The 19,665-nt window shown below is 50.8% G+C and overlaps 1 protein-coding gene across 11 annotated transcripts in view; it reads right to left on the reverse strand.

The window, feature by feature from the left end:
* Positions 1-19,665, reverse strand: part of LOC311606261 (uncharacterized protein C4orf50) — an 86,094-nt gene that overhangs the window by 61,643 nt on the left and 4,786 nt on the right. For 8 of the 11 annotated variants that reach the window (XR_014782275.1, XM_084797435.1, XM_084797436.1 and 5 more), the window contains 4 exons: positions 14,612-14,750; positions 11,134-11,679; positions 1,893-2,007; positions 918-1,015 (listed from right to left, as the gene is read on the reverse strand). Coding sequence is in view for 10 of the 11 variants with exons in the window: in XM_084797435.1 (XP_084653561.1) it covers positions 918-1,015; positions 1,893-2,007; positions 11,134-11,679; positions 14,612-14,750 (898 nt within the window). In the remaining variant the exon portion in view is untranslated. The remainder of the gene's footprint in view (positions 1-917; positions 1,016-1,892; positions 2,008-11,133; positions 11,680-14,611; positions 14,751-19,665) is intronic. The other 3 variants (XM_084797437.1, XM_084797431.1, XM_084797430.1) reach the window with 3 other exon arrangements.

A 19,665-nucleotide genomic window follows, 5' to 3' on the forward strand; every position in this document is an offset into this window, starting at 1 on the left:
AAGGAGATACATCTTTTGGAACACTGAGACTAGGTGACATCCCTGGAGTGTCTCTGGGCTGCATGTCCATGTCTAATTACAGGATGAGTGCCTGGCACACAGAGCCCTATCTCCCTGCCTTCTCATCCTCTTTAGGGCCAGGTGGAAGAATGGCTACAGCAGGCAGTCAGCTTTCTGTCTCTCTTTCTCTGTCTGTCTCTCTCTCTCCTCTCTCTCTCTCTGTCTCTGTATCTCTGTCTCTGTCTCTCTGTCTCTCTCTCCTCTCATTATATGCAATCCCTTCCTCTACATAAAGCCAACCGGCATGAGGGATGGTTCAGGGAAAGAAAGAAAGAAAGAAAGAAAGAAAGAAAGAAAGAAAGGAAGGAAGGAAGGAAGAACGCATGCATGAGGTTCAGAACCGCAGAGCCACATCAGGACACCTCTCCCAGTTCAGCTTTTCTCTTTAGGACAAAAGGCAGAAGCTGGGGTCAGTGGTTTGCCACAGCATCAGGAAGAATTCAGATCCAGCTCCCCAAACCAGAAATCTGGAGTGATACCGAGTACAGAAGGAAGAGACTGTAGCTCTCCACCTCCATGGCTGGAGACCTCTGGGGAGTTCCAGTATCCCTTGAGACTCATCATCTCTGAAGAGAGAGGCAGGACCTGCACTATGGGTCATCGGAGGGGGGGGCGGCTTTACTAAGGCAACAAGAGTGTCTTGAGGTAGCCCAACCCAGGCACTTAGTCTGGGCTTCTTTTCACCCCCCCCCCCCTACTTCTCACTTAGGGCATACTGCATCCTATCTCCTCAAAACTCCCTCTCAATCATTTCTAGAATATTCTTCCTTTATATAGAGCTCCCTCTGGTATCCACACCACCGAACACATAGCAGGGCCACATGGATCCTCATATCTGCGGAACCCTTTAGACTCGCCTGTCTATGCTCAGACCCTGGCAGGTCTCCCTGGAGCTCCACCATGCAGGGGTCTGGTCCATCTGCAACACAGCCGCAGGGCTCTTCAGAAAGCTGGCCTAGGACAGCAAGACCCTGAGGTTAAAATCACTTCTGGAAGATCTATTACAATGGCCACCAACAACCATGTCAGCTGACAGATGGCTCCCGTGACTCTCTTTTAGCCTATGGTGGCTCATAGTGAGCCCCACTCTCCCACCAGGTGAGGACCTGAGGCTGGAAGATGTGAATGAGCACCAGCTGGAAGCAGAGGAACCAGTCGGTCCTCAAGGTACTCCCATGGACCACAGCTGGAGTATGTCCATGAAGCCTTTAGGATGCTCAGTGTCCTCAGCTGCCAGATGAGTGATATTCCTACCCCAGCCCTTGCACAGCTTTCAGGAACAACCCCACCAAGTCACATCCCACCTTGGCCCATCCAACAGCTCAGCTGTCTCCTCCTGCATCAGGAGCCCTGGGTATCATGAAACTGTGGACTGCTCTTGCATTTTGAGGGCTCAGGATGAGTAAGCAGGATGTCCTATAGCATGGGGGTAGGAAATCATGTCTGACAATCAGAGGCCAGGGACCTCAAAGCCCCAGCAACCCTAAGACTGACAGTCACAAGTCTCATCCTTAACCCAAGGAGACACCTGGGGTAGAAGGGAGCTAGGATGGCCTCTGCTTAGCACAGATGTCTCTGTGAGGACAAGGCCCCCACTACCAACCTGCAGCTGGCTGACACCCTTTAAGAGTGAGTGCATCAATTTACATATCTGGTAATCCTAAACTAATGACCCCTGGAATATCATACCTTGATTTTGCCTTGACCAGCTGTGTGACCTTGAGCCTGTCTGTGAGGGGAGTAAACACTGTCAGGGTAACGTGAGGACTAAGGGAGCTGGCCTATCAGAGGGATGTCAGGTGGCCCCTCTATGTGTCACATCATCCACAAACCTGCTGGGGCCTGAAGTCCACAGTCATCACTGCGGTGGCCTTGGCTGCTGCAGGGATTCAGAACCTCTCCCCTGGGTGGGGGCAGAGAATCACTCTGTGCACAGCCCAAGGTACCCTTGAGAGAGACAAAGAATTGAACAGTCACTAGTGTCCAGATAAAGTGTCCACTCAAGTCCGTTCTCCCCTGTCCCCTCCCCACCCCCACCCCCGCCGCCTATGTTCCCTTTATAGCAACAGTCAGATCCCTCCAAAGTGAGAAAACTTAGGCCAGAAAGCAATGGGCTCCACGTTGATCATATGTCCTAATCTGGGCCATTGGTTTATTAGGCCACACTGTTCCTGTTTACTTGGGAGTCTCTCAGTAAGTTATAAGGGGCAGCAGTCTGTCTTTGAAATATCTATCCATCGAAATAAGAGATTTGTGGTGGGGCAAAGTCCCAGCCTTGCTCCTGTATGGTCTGTCTGGCCCACTGGGGGAAACTGGCATCTGCTCGGGGATTTTGAATGTTTCCATCTTTCCCCTGTGAGCAAGTCCCAAAGGTGACAATAGCCAGTGACCTGGGAAATGCCACCCCTGCCCACCCCCAGATCTGTAGGAGGCCAGCTGTGTGGACATACCCAATATGGTCCTAGAGGCCACCTATGGGCAGTCCCAGCTGTCATGACCACTGTGGGCTCTTGGCTCTGACATAGTAGCCTCCTGGCCTGCCTCTATCCTGGCCACATTCCTGCCTCTGGGGGCTCTGCACAGGCTGTTCCTTCTGCTACTTTAGGGAAAGATTCTAACAGCCATCCAACTGCCATAGAGGCCTCTTTGTAGCTGGCTCCTGGCCCTGTCCCTACTCCACTCAACATCTGGCCAGCAAATTAAACTGGAAACCAAACTAGGTCAGGATGCCAGCCCCTTCTCACTCTTCTGTGGAGCAAGATAAAAATCCTATCTTTCTGGTCTCAACACATACACCTTGTCCTGTGTTCCAGCCGGGAACTGTGGGCTCCAGGTCATGGGCAGGGCTGTGTCTGAGGCCAAGGGATACCTGAGCAGCCCAGAGCAAGCCCAACACACCACAGTAAACTTCTGCCCTTCACCTGGAGTGGGTTTTGTAACAGCTCGGTCTTGAGAGCATGCAGTCCATGCAAGATGGTAGTAAATAAGGGCTCAGTGTTCCGCAAAAGCGGCAGCTAAGTCCCCCATGAGGCTTTCTTTCTGGCCTTCCTCGACCTTTCCACAAATCAAGTCTCCATCACTCCACCCCATGACCCTTCCTTGTGCTACTCTGTGCTTGTGATCTCATATCTGTCTGTGCAACAGTTTTTGCTATATCCTTTTGCTCATAAATCAGAGCCCTGAGCCCCAGCCGCATTATAGAGCCATCTAGAAGCTTCCAACAAGGACTAATGAGAACACTTGACCCCAACCCATAGCAACCAGAGGGCATGGGCACCAGTTCCCATCCTACCAGACAGCGAGCTGCATTCAGACAGCCTGACCAGATAGGCCACTGGCCACTGTGCTCAGAGCCCTGTCACCTGCCGCTGTGTCTGCCCACTTGGTTCTCACCTGGTCGTTAACTAAACCGTGCCAACCGAAGCTTTAAAAATCACCACAAAAACCAGGCGGGGTGGCACACGCCTTTAATCCCAGCACTCGGGAGGCAGAGGCAGACGGATCGCTGTGAATCCAAGGCCAGCCTGGTCTACAAAGCGAGTCTAGGACAGCCAAGGCTAACACAGAGAAACACAGAGAAACAAAAAACAAACAATCACCACAAAAGCAAGAGGGAAGACCACAAAGAAGAAGGGAGGGAGGAGAGAAAAATGCAGGAAGTTTGAAAAAGATGGAGGGAAGGAAAGATGGAGAAAGAAGAGACCAGAAAAGAAAAGAAAAAAATGAATGACACAGAGAAAGAGGGGGTGGGCAGGGAAAGGAAGACGAAAGCTCCAAGTAAGAGTGAGGAGGACAGAAGGAGAGCAGGAACAGGCAGATGGAGGAGAAGGGAGTCAGTGCGCAGCCACTTGTCCTGTTTCACCAAGGTCCGCACATTCACCGTCATACTACAGCGCATCCGCTTCAGGGCCCACACGGGTGCATGAAAGCTTGCTGAGCCCCAGCTGAAGGCCAGGCCTGGTTCTGAGCCTGGGGACACAGCCACAGAAAATGCACAGGCTCTCTGCCCCAGGGAGACATCTAGGCGTATCGCGGATGATGATTTGATACCGAAGTGATAACTTATAACTGCTCAACCCTCTTCGCTTCACAAATTAAATCAATAGTCAGAGAGGACGAGCAGGTTGTCTAAGGTCACATGGAAATAAGGTGAGTTCGCATCTCTGGCGTTGATGCTGACTTTCCCCTTCCCAGCATTGTGCTCTGTGCTCAGCCTAAAGGAACAACAGTCTGGACTCTGGTTTTGCCTCAATATATGATTATTCTGAGAGACACAAGCGTTTGTGTGTCACGGCACATCCTTCCAGGCTTTTCTCTAAGCACAGATAACATAAGATTTCTTCTTACACAAAATGCAAGCTAGCTTTGTACATGTTTTGTTCAATAGTTTAGAAGAATCAAGTCCTCGTAGACTCTCCTGCTGGGGTTTGGGGGCTGCCTACCATTCTCTGTCCACGGAGACCCTAAGTCTCAGCTTCTTAAAATGGGTGTCAGGACCCACATGGAGTCATGCAATGGTACCTCTCTCTCTCTCTCTCTCTCTCTCTCTCTCTCTCTCTCTCTCTCTCTCACACACACACACACACACACACACACACACACACACACACACACAAGGGCAATTGTAAAGGTTTTTGAATGCTCGAGTACTCCAGATGAATTCAGAATCAAATAGGTAATGAAAATTAGGTGTTCCTGATGGCATTCTCCCATGTTTCACTGTGACTTTATGCAAAAAAATACATCCATCCATCTACTTATTAGTATAAATATTTGCTTTCGTCTTTAATAAGTGGTAAACTTATATGTATATATAAGAGTTTAAAATAAATTTTTTATTATAATCAGTAAATGTTTGACCTGTATACCTGTTTTTTAATTTATTTAGTTTTTATTGATGTGTATCCGTGTGTCTATGTGTGGGCACACACACATGTTGTGGGGAAGGGATATGTGCAGAGGCCTGAAGAGGGCACCAGATCCCCCCTGAGACTGGAGCTACAGGCAGTTGTGAGCATCCTGATGTGGGTGCTGGGCATCAAACCTGGGCTCTCTGGAGGAGTGGTCCATGCTCTTAACCACTGAGCCATCTCCCCAGCCCCTATGCACCTAGCTTATATCCTGACACCGCTGGGGTTGTGGAAGGAACGTCTTGAGAGAGGAAGTATGCTGAGTGGTTTGAAAGCTCTGGTTTAAGTGACCACGGAAGTCCCATCTCACTGGGCACTGAGGCTGTTTCTGATTCTGCCAGCTGCCAACAGCGCTGAGACAAAGACAGCTGTGCACAACTGCCTGGCAACCACCGACTCCTTTTTTCCAAACATGCTGTGATCTGAATGTGAAATGCCCCCCCCCAGGCTTGTATGTGTGAGCCATTGGTCCTGGCTAATAGCACTGTTTCAGAAGGTTGTAGAACCTCTGGAAAGCTTAGCCTCACTAGAGAAAGTAGGTTCCTGGGGAAGGGCCTCATGGTGGCACACTTGATAAGCTGGCCTTCCTTTCTGCTCTCTGCTTCCTGAGTGTAAATACAAGTGACTAGCTGCCCTATGACCCCGATGCCATACTTGTCCCACTTACTTTAATCTCATTTTGTCATGAGATAAAATAAGCTCTCCTTAGGCCGGGCGTGGTGGCACACGCCTTTAATCCCAGCACTCGGGAGGCAGAGGCAGGTGGATCACTGTGAGTTCAAGGCCAGCCTGGTCTACAAAGCGAATCTAGGACAGCCAAGGCTACATAGAGAAACCCTGTCTCAAAAAAAAAAAAAAAAAAAAAAAAAAAAAAGCTCTATTTGGTCACAACAATGACAATGGTAAACATCTCTGTTCATGGGGGTCCGTGGTCACATAGAAAGTGTAGACATTCTTACAGCTTTTAGTACTCACTGACTAACAGCCCTCTCCAAAGGCTTACATTTCCAAAGGCGCAAACCTTGCAGAGCAGCAGTCCCTTTAAGAGATGCATGTATTCAGTAAACATTGAACCCCTACTCGGATCTAGCCAATGGACAGGACACTCTCCACAGTTGTGTGGAGAGCGGGGACTGACTCTGATATGAACTCTGGTGCCCTATTTGACCACCTCCCCTTGGTGGGAAGGCCTGGTGACACTCAGAGAAAGGATAAGCAGGCTACCAGGATGAGACCTGATAGGCTGTGACCACATGGTGGGGGAGAATGTCCCCTTCTGTCACAGACCTAGGAGAGTGAAATAGGGTAAAAGAGGGAAGGAGGGAGGGAGGAAGGGAGGAAAGGATGGAGGGAGGGAGGGAAGGATGGAGGGAGGGAGGAAGGGAGTATACAAGTGAAGGGATAACAATTGAGATGTAATCTGAATAAATTAATAAAAATTTAAAAATACACGTATTGACTATTTCTTTCTGTTTTCTTTATATAGGCATGTGTCAGTGCATGTGTGTGTGTGTGTGTGTGTGCGTGAGCGTGTGTGCATGTGCTAGGAACTGGACTTAGGGCCTCACACATGCTAGGCAAGTACTTATCACTTGATTTTCGGGTTTTTAATTTTTATTTATTTTGTTTTATGTGTATATGTGTGTGCCTGAGTAAATCCTGGAGCATGTGTGTGCAGGAGCCCTGGAAGAGGACATTGAATTCCCAGAAGGTGGAGTTACAGGCAGTTGTGATTTACTCCATGGGGGAGCTGAGAACCAACCCTGGTCCTCTGAAAGAGCAGCAAGGGCCTTTAACCACTGAATTGTTTCTTTAGCGTCCTTGACTCTTTTTCTTAATGCCCTTGTTTGCAGTATAGTGAACACCAACCCTGTGATTATGTCATCCTGCAGAGGCACAAGCAGGGGTCATTTCCCAACAATAAAAGTATTTCCCACATCCAGGGGTCACTCTAAATACACTGAAGGACAGGGAGATGCAGACAGCAACCAGCAATGCCCATCACTTCAGCACCTCAGCTCCTGGATGACTTTGAAAGCCTGACTTTCCGTCTCTATACACAAGCCTCTCTCAGTGACCCTCCAGGCCAGGTCACGACTATCTATCTGTCTTCTGACACAGCTGTTTAAAAGCCTGAACCACTAATGCTGGCCCCTGAGTCTGTCTCTCCTCCAAGCCCTTAAAGAGCTGGTACACACCCATATCCCCCTTCCCCCGCAGGTCGCAGGGCCCAGTGCAGCGCCTGAACACTGCAGGAGCCCAGTGGACACTCACAGGGAAGCACACAAAGGCATACCACAAGCAAATGGCGGTTTGCCACCCACGGTCCTCCACAGCTCCTCTCACCAGCAGGAGCCCTTCCCCCACACTCCTCCCAATGGCCCATTCCTCAGGGGGCTTAGCTTTTGGGCAACCTGTTCTGAAAGTTCTCAGCCATCTGTATTTGGGGCACATTGAGTTCACTCCTCTAGACTCAGCTTGGGGACAGAGGCACTAACACCTCTCTGGCTGCTTTACAATGTCTAAGAGAGCAAGCCCTTTGTAGCTACGATGCAACAAAAAATGTCTTCTCACAACGCCTGCCTTCCCTGTAACTCAAAGCACAGTTCCCAGAGTCCTTCCGATATAATAGAGAGAGGGCCATCATGGAGGAACCCGTGGCCCCTTCAGACCTGGCTTATTTCATTTGCTGGAGCACGTGACCTTCCCCACCTGCCTCAGTTCCCTCATCTGTAAAGTGAGGACTAATAATTCTGCCGCCTTCTCAGCTGGCTGCGGTGAACACAGCAGTGCCGGGTAAATGGCAGCTTTGAGAAAGACTGTCTGCTGCACACGTCCCTGAACATACTCACTCCACACCTCTGTTCCTCATAGCGGTACAGCCCCATGAAGACAGTCCCTATGACTGGAGCAAGTGGCTTCTTTTGGTCATTTTCTCACTGAGTGGCTCATTCACTGGGCATCACAGCCTGTGGGTATCAGTCCCACCTCATAATAAGGATGCTGAGGCACAGAAGTTTAGTAACCAGCACAAGACTGGCCAGTCTGGATCACTACTGTCCCCTAAGTGTGATCCTCTGTAGCTCCCTATTGGAGAACCTCCCCCCCCCCCGACCCCGGACTTCAGCACAGGACACCCCCCCCTTACTGAGCAGTATTGCATGCCCCACAGGTTCGTAGCAGCAGCTTGTGTTTTCCTCTGCTCCACACAGCATAGGGACCACTGTTTATGGACAACTTAGGGGACTTGCAAGAGACATCTTTCAGCTTTGACAGCCAAAGCCCTATGCAAGATTCTGCTCCTTAGGGTGCAGAGCCTTCTGAAGAGAGAGCACGCAACTGAGGTCATGGATGTTTGTGACCAATGATGGCTTTCCAGCTGAGGGCATAGATCCTACAGGATCCAGCCAGTGAAAAGCCCCAATGAGCTATTAACTGTGCCATGATGGTCTCGGCGCGTCCTTGGTGTCTGTGGCCAAATCACTTGATCTCCCTGGGCAGTTACTCCATTAGCTTGGTGAGAACGACCACTGACACATGGGGGATTAAAGGGGAGAACGGGAAACAGACAAATGGGAGCAAGATCCCACCGGGCATCTAGGAACCTGCTCTTCTTCTCAGAGAAGTGTTTTGAGTGAGTCCCAGCGCTCGGCAAGATGGCGAAATGAGAGGATAAAGCCCCAGGCCGACTGCCTAAAGGAGAGCACATTTACGGCAACCGCAGAAAAAGATTCTAAGTGACAAGTTCCGTGTGCGCATTGTTTATTTTCAGAATTACAAGGAGACAATGGTGAGTGTACACTTTGTTTTCCTCTTGGTGGCTGAGCGAGAAGCGCACAGGAGGGGCAGGTGGGAGACAACGCCTTGAGACTGCACAACAGAACACAGGCAGCACCACTGGGAAGCTCCCTCAAGCAAGAGACACACTATTATCTGGAGGACTTGAGCATTCTAGGTTTCAATTAAAAGATGCGTTTGAATTTTTAAATAAGCTACTCCTATTGGTTTGTATTGTCTGTCTATTTTTGTTTGAGGCAGAGTCTGAAACCTCCCAGTCTGGCCTCGAACTTGCTATGTAGCTTGAACTCCCAATCTTCTTGCCTCTGTCTCCCAAATGTTCCCTTTTCTCTAAGGGAACTGAGTTCACTCTGGTTTTAGGGTCACAGGGCTAATGCAGCTGGAGCCACCCACTCTAACTGACGTCATGTCTAATACAGACCAATTATTTCCAGGTCTGTCTCTCAACGGCTATGTGACACCAGGTAAGATACTACTGCCCTGAGCCTGAGGTTCCTCTCTGTGGAACAGAGATGCTGAAAGCAGCTGTCCCCACAGCTTGGGAAGGAAGCCCTGAATATGTGTGGCACATGGCAGGAAGACATTAAATGCACATGTTTACTCTTGCATAAAATAAAGAGGAAATAAATGCCCAGCTTCACCTCCCCAGCTTAAGAAATATACCCAAGTTTAAAAAGCTAGAATAAAGAAAGCAGAAAAGACTCAAAACTTGGTGTTTTCTCCCATGCAGTCCCTGGGCCCCCTGTGTGTTGCTGCCGCAGGGAATAGAGGTGCAAAGCCCAGTGGATGATGGACCTGCCCTGAGAAGTTCACAGCCCAGGAGGGGAGAAAGTCGCTCACAGAGCAGGGGAGGAGTGAGTGCCCAGAGGAGCCCTATACTCTCACATGGCTTGCATGCTGTCAGGACGCAATCAGTGTCAAATACATGAGCAGAGGGATGGACCATGAAGGGTATGAAGGGCAGCTGGCTTCCTGGCAACCAGCTGGATGAGTGGACAGGTAGGGAAGATACAGGTGAATGGGGGCACAAGGAAGCACAGGTGACAGTGGACAGATGGCTGCCGAGACCCAAAATGTTTGTTCTGTCCCCAGATTCGTGTGTTGAGATCTAATGACCAAGGCAACAATGTTGGGAGGTGATTAAATAGGAATAGACCCTCCCACTTAAGAGGCACACGCCCTCCCACCCTGTGAGTACTCAGCAGGTACTGGGCACTGTCTACTAACCAGGTCTGCGGGTGCCTTGACCTTGGACTTTGTGTGAAAGGTTAGACTAGTGCTGGGGTGGGGATCTTGCTGTTGAGATGAAAGATCTGGGCAAAGCGACTGGAAAGATGAAGGATTCATTCTGTCTCTTCCTCTAGAGACTACAGTCCATGGTAGCAAGGAAGGCATGGGGCTGGGAGAAGCTTTGGAAAGAGTTTGGATCCTGCTCCCTCACAGCTCCAGCAGGTGGAAGCCTTGAGCTCGAACCTCAACTCACTCCAGCAGCCCACTCTCTCCACCCAGGCTCCCCGCTCCTAGCGTGTCTCTAACCTTTCAACATTGTGACTCTAATGCTTTCACTACCAAGTTCACGATCAAGAACTGCATGACCGTTACCTTTACGACCTCATAGAGTTGTTACGTTTCAGGTTTTGTGTTGGGCCACATGCACAGCTATCCCACAGAAAACGCATCCCAAGGGATTCAGATCGAACAAGCCTGTCGGACATAAAGGTTTCACGGCTGCCCCAAACAGGACCAGCACCTGGGAACAAGGGCTCCAACACAAGAGCCTGTGTGTGGGGTGGGGGTGGGGGGGTAGGGGGGGACAATACTGCACATTCAAGCCCTTAAGAGTGGGTGAGGGTGGCACATGCCTTTAATCCCAGCACTCGGGAGGCAGAGACAGGTGGATCGCTGTGAGTTCGAGGCCAGCCTGGTCTACAAAGCGAGTCCAGGACAGCCAAGGCTACACAGAGAAACCCTGTCTCAAACCCACCCCCGCCAAAAAAAAGAGTGGGTGAGGGGAAGAACAGCAAAGGTTGGCTGTGGGGTACACAGTACGGTACAGAACAAGTTGGATATGGGAGTCTGGAAGTGCATGGACAAGTGGGTAGGAGTGGGTAGACATCAAATGACTGGCAGATGAGTAGGTGGCCATGTGAGTAGGGAGCCAAACGTACTGCAGGGCAGGGGTGATCTCGTATGTAGGGATGGATGGTGGGGCCAGAGACTGAGTATGGTGATGGATGGACCGCTTTTTGATTCAGAGAAATGAAGAGAGGATGCTCTCACGGGAATAGTCTTGATCAAGTGGTTGGCTGGCTGGGAGTCAGAGGAAGACAAGCGGTCATTCTTGCCCTGAGTTCCGGCCACTTACCGGGCTACCATGCCCCAGCTGGGACCGCAAGCGCCGGTTTTCCTGGGCGAGCTCCTCCACCTGGCTGTGCAGGCCTATCTCCGACAGCGTCAGCCCATACACGCAGCAGCGCAGTTCCTCCAGCTGCTCCCGCAGCTGTCGCTCAGTGGCGCTGTGCTCCCGCAGCCTGCGCGCAGTCTCCGTCTGCTCCCTCTCCGCGCGCTCCGCCCTGGCCCTCAGCGCGCTCATCTCTGCAGCCCCGGGGACGCCCAGAGAACCGTCCAGAAGCTGTGGTCCGGAGCTGCTCGCACCGGGCAACGGGTCCTCCACTCGCAGCTGTGCCAGCAGGAGACCTGCTGTGCGGCCCAGCCGCCGCACGTCGTGCTCCAGCTGCTGCACCTGCGTCCGCAGAGCGCGCTCCTGTTCCCGCACCAGACCCAGCTGCTGGCGCTGCACCCGCCCGCAACGCTCCAGGGTCGCCGCCTGCCGCGCCAGCGCCTCGTCCTTGCGCCGCAGCCGTTCCTGCAGCCGCCGCTGCCGTCGGGCCGCGCTCTCTGCCTCCTGTACCTAGGAGTTGGCGGTGATGGGGATGTCAGGGAGGCCCAGGCACGGAGCCTTGCTCGCCGTGATTTCTCTTCCTAACATTCCCTTATTTTGTGGGTGGGGGTTATTTTGCATTAAAATGTTACACTGGGGGACCAAAGATAGCTTAAAGGATTTAAAGTCACTTGCCACCAAACATGAAGACCCAAGGGACCAGCACGTGATGGAAGGAGAAAAGTCAGTCCCACAAGTTAAGACTCTAACCTCCACTGTGGCACATGTATGCGAACACATAAAATAAAAAACAAACAATTTTTTAATATTATGCAGATCACTGAGTTTGAGGACACTACAGCCAAGAGTCGCCTTCCCTTCACCCTAGCCAGAGCACAGGATCTATATTCATGAGTTCCCTAACTCTGTGGAAGAACGTGCACTTGGTTGAAGGGGCAAATACACCCTGCAGAGGGTCTCCGGAATTATTCAGTCTGAACAGTCCACATCGATTTCCAAACTCCACAAAACTTTCCAGAATTTTAGTGGTGTGAGCTGAGCAGGGGCCAGAAAGCCACAGTAGCTGTTCACAATTGTGAATGCCCCCCCCCAACCCCCATTCCCTGCTGAAAATAGAGCTGTCATTAGCCCCACCACACATTAGAAATTATCTATATAATGAAACAGCTAAAATTCTCGCAGCCAGTTCTGAGCCACAGCATGGGAGCCCTGTGCCTGACTAGGGTGGGGGATCTTTTCTCTGTCCCTTTGGCCATCTGCCTGAGCAGGGAACACTTCTCTGCATCCTGCCACTCACCTTCTCCCTATCACATATATTGAGCTGGACTGGGGTGCAACACTACCCTGAAAAACCAAAGTCCTTGGTGTTCACAATCCATACAGGCAAACACTGCCTCTGAGGTAAGCTTTTTCTCACTAGCTCCATGCTACCCTCTGCTGCCAGGGAGCCCGCAGGGAAAGGAGCAGACAGCAAAAGAGAAAGGAAGCAGCAGACCAGCTCAGGCTGGCTTTGTAGGGTAGTTTATTGGTAGGGTGTGGACAGGGAATAAAAAGTGGAGTTGAGTTTTCTGGATGGAAATTCTTCCTGGCTTTACGATGATGGGAATCATGCTGGATGCCCGTGTGGTGCTGGGCGCCTGGGGAAGCCATGGCACTGATAGGTGGGCCTTCGGCATCTCTCAGGATGACCAAAGCTCGCTGCAGAAATGAGGCCTCTCTGCTTCCTGGGAATATGACCAGAGCAAAACTGCCATCTGTGACAGATCAGACACAAAAGACGCTGCCAAAAGCCTGTTCACACATCCCTGCAACGCTGACTCCCACATTTCCACCACCTCCACCAAAAACATGAAGACTAGAAGACTGGGGGCTGGGCTGCAGCTGGACCACATGCGGCCCTGGCCAAACCACTGAATCTGTAACTGGGCTTCTTGACAGGTCTTGTGTTGCTCAAGACAGTAATGACAATGTGAAGCATGAGAAAAGGGCGTACAGCTCCCCCAGCACCCCTTATCCCTCTAATGCTCGCATGTCCCCCTTCCCCTTCATCTTCCATCACACTATAAGCATCTGCACTGCGGGACTGTCTCTGAACTCCCCTGGGGGAATCCCAGGTGTACAGAGAGCAAGGCTCAAAATAACCCTTACAGTGTCTCCTCAGAGAAACCACATGCCCTGATGCAGAGCCATAGCCTGTGCTTGTTATAAAGACTGCCCAGCATTACAAGGCTAAAGGCATGTGAGCCAAGGAGCCAAGGTTAGAGGAAAGTGAGATTGCCACCTGGCTGACGCCCCTAGCACCTAAGGTCAGAGTGAGCTGAGCTGGACTCCTTCACTTCCCATACGCTTTTGTGTCAGTGAATACCATGCCTTGTACCCTGGCTGCCCGCCCCATAGCTGCCCACTGTCAGATACACACAGAACCATTGCATATCACACACACACGCACCACACAGAGGCATACCTGAACAAGATCTGAGAAACAACACTCCCTTTAGTGCATGCCCCGCCTATTCATACTGAGTCTGCATCCCGCGAATAGGTTGTACCCTGCAATCTCAAACCCCCTAAGCTGTGCTGTAAAGAGCAATCCTTGAAGGCTGGAAGCCAGGTGCCAGCATATCATTGGGTACCTATTGTAGAGGTTCAGGTCCATCTGCTATTGCTTCCTCAGTGTGGCCTGCATCACTTTGGCCCCTGGAAAGTTTCTTACGGTGCATAAGAATGGCAGCTGCAGATAACGTTATTAAGATGCCCACTTAGATGAGCAGTCTACATGTATCTACTCATTTGACTCACGCGGCACCTGAGGGGTAGGTATCTTATTGTTGCCATTCTACGTATGAGGAAACTGAGACCCAGTGAGGATGTGTCACTCGGCCAGCATCCCAGTCAATTCAATGGTAGAGCCACGGTGTGCCTCCATAACGTGCCCCTTAACTACTCCGCCTCCCTCCTCCCCAAAGCTTAGCTGTCTTCCCTGGGCCTCCTAGTGCCAGCCCTACTGCTAGGAGGTTACCTCTGCAGTGACCCCCTGGGGTTCTCTCTGTACCTCCCTGCATACACACCTCTTTTCCGGGCCCTCCACAGCAGCATGTTGGTCCCCCTCATCCTCATACATCAAATACCTTTCCCAGCATGCTCTGGGGGAAGATCTGTCCTCGATTCCCTCAAGTGTCTTTTCCCCATCACACCCACAGGTACCCAAGTCCTTCCTCCACCCAAGACCATGGCCTTATCTTCCCTCTGTCCCCACCTGCATGCAGCGATTTGAAGACAGGGACCTGCTTTGGCCACCTCCTGTCCTCAGGGACCCAGGGCATGAGAAAGGTTTTGACACCCGTGATTCCCCCAGGAGGCCTGAAAGGCAGGCAGGGAGAAGTGTGACAGGGAAACTGAGGCCTAGGGTGACCAGGCGTGGGGAAGTGGAAGGGACACAAACCCGGCTGACCAGTTGCCCCTGCAGTGCCTGCAGCTGCTCCTGGGCGTAGAGTGAGGCGCTTCTTTCCTGGGCCACTCGGGCACTCAGCTGTTCCACCTTCGAGAGAAGCCTCCTCTCTGACAGCTCCAGTTCCTGGACCCTGCAGGACCAGAAGCAGGAGATACTCACTCAGGCTGGGAAGCGCAGTGTCAGAGCGATCCCACCATCCCCTCCCCATCATCTGGCCTGGCTGCTGGCCTAAGGGTTTCATTGTAAAACGCTCACGTGCGTCATCAACTCAGGCTCTCACTCTGTAGCCCAGACTGGCCGCAAACTCATAGTCAATCTCCCCCCCCCCCCCCGCCACCTCCCCAGTACTTGGATGACAGGAGGGAGCCACCATCCCAGTCGTACCTACCTTACTAGAGAGTCTCTGCTCTACCTCAGAGACATCACTTGCAGGGCTGGGAAGACTGCTCAGTGGGTAGAGCACTTGTTCAGTGAGCCTGAAGTTCTCAGTTCAAATCCCCAGCGCCCACATAAAAGCCATGCCTGTAACTCCAGCACTGGGGACAGAGTCAACCTGTCTAGTCAAAATGTAAGCTGCCAGGCCATATGGCGGAGAGTAATGAAGGTACTCTCGTGTTCTATGTAGACCTCTCCATGGATACGGATGGATGTTGCACACATATCAATACTACATAGGTGAGTGTATACACACAACAATGTCACTTGCCACAGAATTCAGTCTTGAGAGTTTCTCAGCCCTATAGGAAGACCAAGAGACACTGAGTGGAGGCTGATCAGCCAAGACTTTTCTCTGCACTATCAGACCAATGCTCACTGCATAAGCTGCCTCCAGGTAATATAGTTCACACAGGAGAAAAAAAAAAAACCTGAGAAGTGGATTACCGGGGTAACACAGATTTGTGGATTCCAGGCTGACTGTTAACCCTAATCACTGTTACCTCCCATTTTGGCCCCAAATTTATGAACGTCTTCTAAGGAAATGACTGAGAGTCAAAAGAAGGTTTCTGGACTAAAACAAAAGCAAAAACGAAAAAAACCCAAGGTCATGTCTGTGTATATAGCACTTGAGATGCTGGGAGCTACCTAAGGGACTGATATGGGGAGCAGCTGAGCCGTGCAAGCAGAGGCTGTGCCTAATGGGGGGGGAAGTGGGGGGACACACACCAGGACTGCAAAGAGAGGAGATGACATACGCTGGATGATGGTGACACTTGAAGGGAAAATCAGAGCAATGCTCCCACCAGCCAGAGAAACCACCAGTCTAGAAGTTTCTTTCTCCGGTTTGGTACTAACCTTGCGTCCATGCTGGGGAACGATGACCTCAGATGTCCCCTCTATCTATTACCTTTACACATGCTTTATCCTTCACCCAAGACCAACAGGTGACTCCCTCCTCCATCTCAGACCTTTATCTGCTGGGAGGGGCAGGCTCTGCTCCCTACCTCTGTCTTTACCAGCCATGGGAGTCTAACTGGGTTAGCTCACTACTATAACCCTCAGATTTTCATCTGTAAGATACAGGCACCTGACAGCTGTGCTTTGCTCACAGAGCTCTTTTGAGATAAAAAAGAATGACAGTCTTACTAGTCAAAACACAACTACGTTTCCTCTCCTTGGGGAGGTACTTTGATCCCTTGTGAAGAAGTCCTCTCAAACTATTCAGTCAGGAGGCAGAACTGGCACCTTATCCCTGTTTTTGAGATGCTTTTGAGAGATGAAAAGGAAAAAGAAAGACATTCCCTTTATTTTTGGGATCAACCTGTGCCCTGAACACAGGAGACAGTCTGCTTCTGACACAAGCAAGAGATCAGCTTAGTGCAGTAGCCTACCTGTGGCTCAAGATACGCTGAGATCCTAATCGCAACAGGAAGGGCAGCCCCCTTCACTGCACAGAGGCTACAGGGCAGGCAAGTCGGTGAGAGGAGATGGCTCCTGACACATCACGTGGTCTCTAGCTAGTCAGAAGGAGGTCTGGGTGGAGCTAACTGTGGGAATGAAAGCTGCAGAACCACTAAGGCATCATGCTTGCTGCAGCTCAGAGATGGGCTGAGAGCAGATGGGGGTGCTCAGCGGAGGACCAAGGATCAAGCAGCGAGGAGTCAGAGTCCCAAAGATGTCTGGAGAGGGTGTGGCCCTGCTGATATCTTAAGCTAAGCCTGAATCCTAATTTCCAGCCTCTGATGTTGTTAATCATCCCAGCCCCGGTTCCTGTTGTTTGGGAGTGTTTGTTTGTTTGTTTGTTTGTTTGTCTTAGAAACAGTATGTGAGTGCAAATGCATGCATGTGTAGAGGCCAAAGGTGGATATAGGATGTCTTCCTCAACCACCCTCTACTTTTTATTTATTTGTTTTGCGACAGAGCCTCTTACTGAACCTGAAACTCACTGGTTGTGTAGGCTGGCCTGTGAGCTCCGCTGGTCTCCCATCCCTGACTTAGAGCACTGTGGTCACAAGTGTGTACCACCCCTGGCTTTTGCTTGGGTGTGAAGAATGTAAACTCAGGTCCTAGTGTTTGTACAATAGGCACTTTATAGACTAAGCCATCCCTTTAATCCCATCTCTTTAGGCTGGTTTTAAGCCACGAAGTTTCATAGATGTATTCCTATAATCTCACACTCTAGAGGGAAAGGCAAAAGGCCCCCCATTGCTACACAGTGAGTCTGAGGCCAGTATGTGAAATCTGGTATGTGAAATCCTGTCTCCAACCCCACCACCACTACTCCCAAGAAAAGGGACCAGGTTTGAGCCATTTGTCACAGCAGCCACAGGAAGCCCATACACTCAGGACCATGAAATGGGCAAAGAGTGAGGTTTTTCTAACTAATCACATGAGGCTTATCCTGGTGACACAGAGGGTGCTATGAATCCAGGAGGCTCTGCTGTGAATACAGGGGCCCACAGTAGCCACAGGCTAGACTCCTGGGCACCTGGAATCAGTCCCTACTGCCCTAAAGGGTGCAGAGGAAGTCACACAACATCTCAGGCCTTGGCATCTCCTGCATAAAACAGACAGAATCCTCACCATGCAGCACTTGCTGAGCAGGCAGGGCTGACTCAGAGCTAGGGTGTGACAAGCGCCCAGTGTGGCTTTGCTACATTTAGGTCAGAAGTGACTGTGACGCAAGGTCTGGTGAGACAGAAGTGGGCTTTCTTTTTCTCCTTTCCACTTTCTAACAATTTGGTGGTGTCATTTTTATATTTTATCCTTTTGTTTTGCTTTGTTTTGATTTTTCGAGACAAGGTTTCTTTGTGTGGCCTTGGTTGTCCTGGACTTGCTCTTCCCTTCTCTTTCCCTTCCCTCCGCTCCCCTCCCCTCCCCTCCCCTCCCCTCCCCTGCCCTGCCCTGCCCTGTCCTGCCCTTCCCTGTCCTGCCCTTCCCTTCCCTTCCCTTCCTTTGCTCTTCAAGGCCAGGCTGGCCTCAAACTCACATCAATCCACCCACCTCTGCCTCTGGAATGCTGGGATTAAAGGCATGCACCACCTTGCCTGGCTTATTTTATCCATTTTTAATTAATTAACTTCATTTGTTTTTAGACAAGAGCTGACTCTTTAGCCCAGGCTGACCCACAGCGATCCTCTTGGCTCAGGCTCCTAATTGCTGGGATTCCAGGCATGTGCCTCCATGCCGAGTTCTGTATTATTTCCATAATAAAAAACTTTGGCATGTTAACACTTTTTAATTTAAAAAATTAATTTTTCTTTTCAATTCTTTTTAAAGACCAGGTGACAACCTCAGGTGTCATTCCTCAGGCACCATTTACCTCATTTTCTATTTATTTATTTTGTTGGGGGACGGGTAGTGCACATGTGGAGGTCAGGTGGCAATTTTATAGGTGTTGGTTCTGTCCTTCCACTATGAAGGTCCCAAAAATTGAATTCATATCATCAGGGTTAACGGCAAGCACCTTAATTCACTAAACCATCTCACTGGCCCTGAACATTAACTCTGTGGCTGCAGCAAGTCCAGTGTGCACTCCCAGGCACTCAGTTTTCTAGTGGACCAGACCCACCAGGAAGTCAGCATCTGCATCCCTAGTGGGCCAACTGTACTTCTGCTCTTTGGGCCTCTGACCCTATAATGTATGCTTTAGCCTCAGTTACCCCATCTGAAAAGCGGGAAATAACATTCTATACATTACAGGCCTCAAGCGAGTCAAAGTGGAGCCAGAGTGGAGGCCAGAGTGGTCCTTTCTCTCCTCCAGTCCTGCCACTATCTCCCTATTCACTGGCTCTTTTCTGTAAGATGTGCACTATATCTTCAATGACAACAGTGGATATGACTTCACCCTGGGCTCCGGCTGCAGAGGTGCCTCTGCCAAGGTGTCCTGCCTCACCGTGGGTCCAAATCAATGAAGAGGTCTGCAACACAGACTGAACCCCCTGTGAGCCAAGATGAACCTGTAAGCCCTTCATTAATCACTTCAGTATTCCGTCACAGTGACAGAAAAAATAACTAATGCACAAAGTCTCCAGAAACTCCCAGGGACTCCATCACCCCTCTTCCTGCCTACCGTGAGGTGAACGGCATTCCTTTCCCACAGCCACCCTCTATTCACAGGTCTGTAGCTATAGAGTCAGATGACCCTGGACACCTCCAAGACAGTGGGCCAAAAGCAGTCTCTCCTCTTGAGAAGGAGGGAGGGAGGGAGGGAGGGAGGGAGGGAGGGAGGGAGGGAGAGAAGAAGTACAGAAGGAGAAGCAAAGCACTGAGAATAGATGCTAGGGTGTGACTGGGCAGAACAGAGTTGCTCTAGGCTGTGCAAGACCTTGAGTTCCATCCCCAGCACACTAAAGGAAGGGAAGACAGGAAGAGGAGGCGAGGGCAGTAGAAGAGAGGAAAATGAGCGAGATTATGGGAGAAAAGGGAGGGAGGTGCCATTAGGAAAAAGCCAAAGCAGACGGGGTTTGGAAGAAGACCTAGGCTCAAATGGCCATCCTGAGTCTGTGTTGACTCCACCACGCAGCAAAGCCCACACCAGAGGCTCATCAGAGATAAACAACTGTGAGGTCCCCTGTGCCAAGATGACGGAGAACCCAGAAGGCCAG

Source organism: Acomys minous, assembly GCF_964271855.1.
Source record: "Acomys minous genome assembly, chromosome: 10".
NCBI classification, from domain to species: Eukaryota; Metazoa; Chordata; class Mammalia; order Rodentia; family Muridae; genus Acomys; species Acomys minous.